Genomic DNA, 7357 nt, shown 5'->3' with positions numbered 1-7357 from the left:
ACAAGGTGATGGTCTATCCTGCATGATGTTCAACGTGGCGCTAGAAGGTGTTATTCGACGAGCTGTGGGTGAAATTACGAACGATTTTCAACAGATCCAGTCAACTTATCTGCTTTGCCGATGACATTGATATAGTCGGCAGATCATCTGCGGCTGTGGAGGAGATCTACCGCAAACTGAAACGCGAAGCAGGAAGGATTGGGTTGATGATTAATACGTCCAAGACGAAGTAAATGCTGGCCTGCGGATCCGAGGCCGTCCGATCCCGCTTGTCCAGTAATAACAAGGTCACGATCGACGGCAACGAGCTGGAGATAGTCGAAGACTTTGTCTATCTCGGCTCACTGGTGACCCCAGACAATGACACCAGCCGTGAGATCCGGAGGCGAATTATCAGCGGAAGTCGTGCCTACTATGGACTCCACAAGCAACTGCGGTCGAGAAGACTTAGCCCTCGCACGAAGTGTAACCTGTATACGACGCTCATTAGATCGGTTGTTCTCTACGGGCACGAGACATGGATATTGCTCGAGGAGGACCTGCGTACACTCGGAGTATTCGAGCGACGAGTGTTAAGAACCATCTTTGGTGGCGTACAGGAGAACGGAGTGTGGAGGCGAAGGATGAACCACGAGCTCGCGCGACTCTACGGCGAACCCAGTATCCAGAAGGTGGTGAAAGCTGGTCGGATACGCTGGGCGGGACATGTTGCGAGAATGCCGGACGACTGTCCTGCAAAACAGGTGTTCGCTATGAATCCGGTAGGAATAGAGTGTCCTACCCGGGATTTCCCGGTCGGGAATTCACGGGAATTAGGAAATTTCGGGAATTCCCGTATCCCGGGAAACGCTTAAAAAATCCCGGGAATTCCCGAAGCCAATAAAATGTGCTAAATTTCTAAAAATTTACACGATCAAAATTGGAAAAATGAATCAGATTGAGCAGGGAAAATAGTTCTACCTTGATTTCTTCAGAATAGGGATACGCTTAAGCGACATGTTATCTAAACATACAGGAAAATTATTTCTTAAAAATAATTGGACAAAAGGATAGGTAGCTGAAAATTTTTGATATTTGATGATAAACCTGAAGTCCAGCTAACTGACTTCTTTTGATAGTGAGAAATCTTCTGAATTATTTCAAATTTTTGTAGCTAAAATCTAACCAATTTGTCATTTAAAGAACTTTGTTTTTGGGTCTTCGATTTGCTTATTGAATTTTTGAGGCATTAAAAATGTTTTGCAATACTAGGTACTACCTTAAATTTAAAAATACCATATCGATAAGGATTTGTACGCAGAAGAGGGTTAAGATCTTCATGTTGAAATATGCATTTTCAATTTTTCCCGGGATCCCGGGAATTCCCGGGAATAGGATCATCAGATTTCCCGATTCCCGGGAACGATAAAATGGCCGGGAAATGGACACTCTAGGTAGGAACAAGACGAGCGGGGGCGCAACGAGCGAGGTGGTTAGACCAAGTGGAGCGTGATCTGGCGAACGTGGGGTGCCCGAGAAATTGAAGAACGGTTGCCATGGACCGAGTGAATTTTAGGAATTATGTTCGTCAAGTTATGTCGTGAGACGGTATATTATGTAAATAAATAAATAGTTATTGGAAATACGTTGGTAATCTCGTAATCAGGAGAAGAAGATATCTTTTTTAAACTCTAGGGATCAATTGTACCCATAACGAACATTTAAAAAATAAATTCTGAAAAAATTTGGGTGTTTTCTATTGCTTTAAAAACATCACATTATGAAGTTCATATTACACTCTAACGATTGGTGTATTAGAATATTTAAGTCTCAATTTGTTCATGTTAAAAACATTTTAAACTGATTAAAAATTATCTTCAAGTCAGATTTTTAAAAGGATGTTCAATAACTCAATTGATGTTGCTCAATTTTGTTTAAGAATGAAAAGCTTAAGCTTTTCAACTCATACTAAATATCTAAGATTCATTTCCTTAATTTTTTTTCTGATAATTCCTATATTTTCTAATCCTCTGTAATATTTTATTCTTTTTTCATTGAATTTTGCATTTATTTTCAAAAGTTATACCGAAGTCCATAACTAATAGAAAAAAAGTGTCACGATTCACAATAACAAATTAAAAATTTCGTGCAGTTTGGAAAAAATGTGTATTGAGTTGCCTCGCCTTATTCCTGAATATTAAAGGGTGTCCACGATGAAATTTTTCACAAACAAAATTGATTCGCCAAATTCGAGTTTTCATCCGACTGCCATCAAATTTTCAGGGATTGAAAAATAACTTTTAAACTTCATTTTACCATTTAACTCGTATTTTATTTACAGTCCACACGCAAATGTCCGCACCTTGGCCTTAACCCCGACCATAAGATTCTGCACAACCTGTGAATCAACCGTTGTTTGCATGTAAACCCATACTTTCTTCAGTTCCTCGACTGTCTTCACTACCTTAGGTCGTCTAAGAAGGTGCTGTTTCATAATCGCCCAGTACTTCTCTATGGGGCAGAGCTCCGGAGTGTTGGGAAGGTTGAACATTTTCGGCACGAAATTGACCTTATTGTCCGCATACTACTTCAGCACGTCCTTGGAGTAGTGGCATGAGGCCAAATCCGGTCAGAAGATTGTTGGGACGTTGTGAGTCTTCATTTTTTCGTAAGTCATTCAATTTTCAATTGACAATTCGAAAATATTTTCCATGAAGAGTTATGTTACTCAGTTAGTTTAAATTTTAGTTTCAATGTATCGGATCAATTCCATTCTTATTAAAATTTGTAGAAATTTCAGATGATCTAAAATGTATATTCTCTAATAAAATGCCTACACTAAATCGTTCTTCAGAAGATCCTTTTTTAAAGGACTGCGATTTTTTCCTCAATAAGTCTTTAAATCTATAACTTTATTCATTTGCTAAAATTAATTCTTAAAAACTGTTAAACTTTAATTTCAATTATATTAAGATTTTTTTTTCTAAATTTCACTATCCTCTTAATTGGAATAGTTTTTTTAATATGAAGAATTGATTTTTATACGAAGGCACGTTTTAAATTTTGTTTCTCAAATTTCAAAGCGAAGTGAATCTAGTACATTTCAACCATCGGGTCAATTTTTCACTGGGAGGAAAACATAACACAAATTGAACACCATGGCAAATTATACTCGTGCACGCAAAAAAATTGAAGAAGGCTAAAAATGCTTGGACGATAATGAAATTTCTATAGATTTTTCTACGTGTCATTAGAACACGTGGAGTAATTTTTGCGCCATCACTTCCAGTGTATTAATCACTTACTAAGCAGTTAAGACACGAACCTTTGGTTGATGGAAATGTTTTGCAGAATTATATCAGTTATTCAGTGTACACCTGCCCGTTCATCTTGTCCTGGGTCACGAAAGGTGCACTGCACTTCCAGCACGTGCAGATGGCTTGCCAAACCAGGATTTTATTCGCAAATTTGGACATCTTCTGAGTGCGGACATACTCCGGAACGCTGAACTTATCCTTGGCCGTGAAAAACATGTTGCCGAGGATCTGTTTGAAGTAGGCCTTCACATATGTTTAGTCGTCCATGAGGCAGCATTTAACTTTCGTCAACATGTTGAGGTACAACTTCCTGGCACGTGTTTTGGCGGACTTGTTCTACTTCTCGCCGTGATTAGCGGCCATTTGTACCTTGAACGTTCGAGAGCCCAGACATAGTTTTGGCCTTCTGTACAAACTTCGGCTTAGGTGGAGCTTCTTAGCCACATCCCGAACGTACACTCAGAAATGAAAAAAATATGAAAATTATTATATTTCAATAACTCCGATATTTCTCTGTCATTAATATCCAGAAATATTAAAAAATAACTATTTCAGATATTTAAATTTATGCATCCGAATAATTTCTTGGCGTGTAATGATCCAATGCATAAAATTTAATAACCGAGAAATTATATATTATTTTCTTCAAACAAACGCTTTGTGCGTTTGAGTCCCAACTAAACGGGTATGAGCACATGCTAGATTCTTCAGTTGCTAAATGCCTTTCAACTTGACTGCATGCAGATTCCATTCTCTTTGAATATTTAACTGAATCATATTTAAAAAGGATGGACTCAATTGCAGCAAGTAATATTACCAGCGAAATGCACATGTTTTTATGCTATGGTCAATTATGCACATTGACCATAGAACATGAACAAAAATCAAACGATTTTCGTTTGGTTTTTCTGTTTATTTCTGCTTTAAGCGTTTGCCTTTACTTTACGGCTCAAACTTTTATTTCTGACCACCAGATGTCGTTCCATAACATTTCTCAATGCATAAATTTTAATCGCAGAAATATTTCCCAGTGAGAAATATCCCAGTAATTACACCATGAGAAATATCCGTGTGCGTAAAGAGGGAGATATGTGAAAATACCTAAAATATAACTGTTTGATATTTTATTTATTTCTGAGTGTAGGCATTCGGGATTCGGTTGAAAGCCCCAACTACGCGGTTGTGATTTTTGGTGTTGTTCCGAATACTTTTTCCTTCACTACTGGACTTCCGATCGGTGGTCAATCGTCCCTAAAACCGCTTAATCATTCGCGACACCGTGGAATTCACAATTATCAACGTTTTAGCGATGGAACGATGCGAGATATCCTTGTTCTCGTGATGAATGCGCAAGATTTTATCAAGCTCTAGCTGTTCTTTCGTCTCAATTTCCGCAAGTTTTGATCACAGGACTTTAAAGACTATGAACTAAATCCACCCAAATTTTCATTAAATTCTACCCAACGGTAAAAAAGTTAGAGCAATTTCATAGTGTGGCTATTTCATCGTGGACACCCTTTAAAACAGCATTTTTAAATTCTTATTGTCTCTCCTTGGCACCGAAAATTCTAAATGAACGCGGTTATAACACGCAATCCCCTCTTTTAATTTATTGTTTCACGTGTCTTTTGTCGTTTTACGCTCTAACTTGAATTTAGAAAACTCCAGATTAGAATTCTCGAATTTAAACACTTATTTCGTAATATTTCATATTGTATTACTGTTTTGCAGTAGGATGTATGTAATTGTATTTTTTCGTCTTCCATAATATGAATATTTGATGTGACAGATTTGATATGGAATAATTTCAAAAATTCAGTTAAAAAATTGTAATAATGATTTTTAAATTTCATCATGTTATTCCTTTGAGCTTCATGGCTAATTTTTAATGATGATAAATTGAAGGCGAGAGAAATACATGCAAGAGAGTTATTACATCGATTCAAACATCATTTCGTATTTTGCAATCGTATGGGAGATCAAAATTTAGGTTCTGATTCTAAATTTCAAATTCAATGTTTATTTCAATTAAACATATTTATAAACTATTCATCTGTTGTTCACAATCGTGGTCATCGATCAATGATGTCTCCATCAATAAGTGTTAATCAAGATTTAACAGTGTTTCATGTATATATTCATAAAGGTTCAAAATACAACTTCTTCCTTAACGTACTGTAAAGAATAGGCACCATACATTCGTTTCCGTAGCCTCGCTTACTGGAAACATCGTCTATCACAGCTGTTAGTATATCCATAAGATGATTGCTAAAAGATAAATAAAATATTTCTTGTTATCAATAATAAGTACTTATGAAAGAAAAACTACCTTCCATGCATTGCCCGCAGCTTAGTACACAGTTCCTGGATAAACCACGAGCCCTTCTCGATGTGTCGAACCGATGCGAATCCGGGCACCGTAGACCAGGCCACGAGAAAGTCCACAAAAACGGAAGCCGTCCGTTCCGAAGATGGTCCGTCGTGTTCTAGCGGTTGAATAACCTCGACAGCCGATTGCAGATTCACTCCCTGGCAGGCTTGCACGAACAGCAGCTTCGGTTTGCCGGTAAGCTTCTCGGCCGCCATCGCTTTTTCGATGGATTTCACATTCAGAGGAATGCTGTTGCTCCCGTAGACTTTACCTTCCTGGCCGTGGGACAGAATGGCCACAATCAACGAGCAATGCGATGATTTGATTTGATCTACCGCCGCTTCAACTTGGCGCAAGATTTCATAATGAGGAATGTTTTCCACCACGATCGCCTGATATCCAAAAGCGACGAAAAGATTAAGGATCGCTAGCTTGTCAACATCGGTACCTCGACGATTGTTGAGCGGTTTCGAGGGCAGGAGCTCCGCTAGTTCCGGATTTGTCTCACGATAAAACTCAAATTGATTCACGATCAGAATTATACCGGCATTTTTTCTGGCAATAAAATACCGATCTATTTGAGCGTTATCCTTTATGGTAATGCCTGGTTGATCTTGTTCAAAGCATTGAGAATCTTTAATGTTATCGGACTGATTTGGACTCGTGGTACTTTCATTATTAAAATTGCTAGCTATGGTTTTACAAAAATCACCCAAGTCATCTCTTTCCAAGTTTTTAAAAACAGCTACCAAATTGAGCAAATCACATTGGATCTTTTCAGTCCGTCTGCCAAGTTTTATAGAACCCTGACATACAAGCTCCAGTAAAACAAGTTCGAAATATTCTCTTTCATTTAGTTTCACCTGACATATCGATTTCAAACAGCGTACAACTTTTTCCAAAATAATGTCGTCGACTTTCTCGCACAAAATATACAATCCTTTCAGCACCGGATTAACGAAGCTGGCCAGTTCTGCTATCTTCGGCAGAAACTTTTCTGTGAAAGCGTCATCGTCAAATCCACATTTGAGGAGTGCTAGATTCGCTTGAATAATGCTAAGAGCTTCCAAAACTTCTGAGCTCCAGTTAACTCCTGTTTCCAGATCTGTGACATAACGCATCCAATCGCCTAGTAGATGGGTTTCTTGTTCTGGCGTCTTTCGAGCCACAGTTAGGGTTTGCAGTAAATAATGCGGATCACGGTGGCCATATAACAGGAACAGCAAGGAGACCTGAAGATGGACAAATTGTAGTTGTACTTTTAAACTTAATTTATTCATACCTTATCCTGAAAGTCCAGTTGTGACTCTAGAAAATCCAGATCCTCAACACTTAGTTCATCACTCATTTTTGAAAGACTTCACAGACTTATGAAGAACACAGGTGAATTTACGCACAAACAAAAAGCACCGGTTAACATATTATATATATTATATATATTATAATACAAATGTGCTCGGCGATTTTTTCTGATATGAGTAATCGGTAAGCATGTTAAAGACGTTGTTTACCGTTAAAAAAACCAATAACAAAAAATCATAACAAAACAAATACACGCTGCGGTAAACAAACGTGAAATTCGTCAATATTTTGCGTTCACATTCTCAGCAATCGCAAATAAGCATGCTCGTTGCATTTTTGTCGAGCAGTTCGAGCTGTTTTTCGAGTTTGACTGCCTGACCGAGAAATT

The 7357-nt window shown here is 38.0% G+C and overlaps 1 protein-coding gene across 1 annotated transcript; it reads right to left on the bottom strand.

Moving 5' to 3' along the window:
* Window positions 1–5399: 5399 nt before the first annotated feature.
* LOC129746218 (caspase-8) lies at window positions 5400–7144 on the bottom strand. Its single transcript, XM_055739779.1, has 3 exons — window positions 6950–7144; window positions 5626–6899; window positions 5400–5564 (listed from the first exon to the last, which is right to left on the bottom strand). The coding sequence occupies exons 1-3, from the start codon at window positions 7013–7015 to the stop codon at window positions 5435–5437; spliced, it is 1470 nt and encodes a 489-aa protein (XP_055595754.1). The 5' UTR covers window positions 7016–7144; the 3' UTR covers window positions 5400–5434.
* Between the last annotated feature and the right edge of the window lie 213 nt (window positions 7145–7357).

Source organism: Uranotaenia lowii, chromosome 2 (assembly GCF_029784155.1).
Source record: "Uranotaenia lowii strain MFRU-FL chromosome 2, ASM2978415v1, whole genome shotgun sequence".
In the NCBI taxonomy this organism is placed as follows: Eukaryota; Metazoa; Arthropoda; class Insecta; order Diptera; family Culicidae; genus Uranotaenia; species Uranotaenia lowii.
The sequence above is the reverse complement of the archived record's forward strand: the minus strand, read 5'-3'. Positions and strand labels throughout refer to the sequence as shown.

Excerpts from the sequence above, each read along its gene's own strand:
- LOC129746218 (XM_055739779.1), bottom strand. The coding sequence starts at position 7,015 with ATGAGTGATGAACTAAGTGTTGAGGATCTGGATTTTCTAGAGTCACAA. Across the intron at positions 6,900-6,949 it reads AACTGGACTTTCAGGATAAG|GTCTCCTTGCTGTTCCTGTT; the intron begins GTATGAATAAAT and ends GTCCATCTTCAG. Across the intron at positions 5,565-5,625 it reads CTGCGGGCAATGCATGGAAG|CAATCATCTTATGGATATAC; the intron begins GTAGTTTTTCTT and ends TTTATCTTTTAG.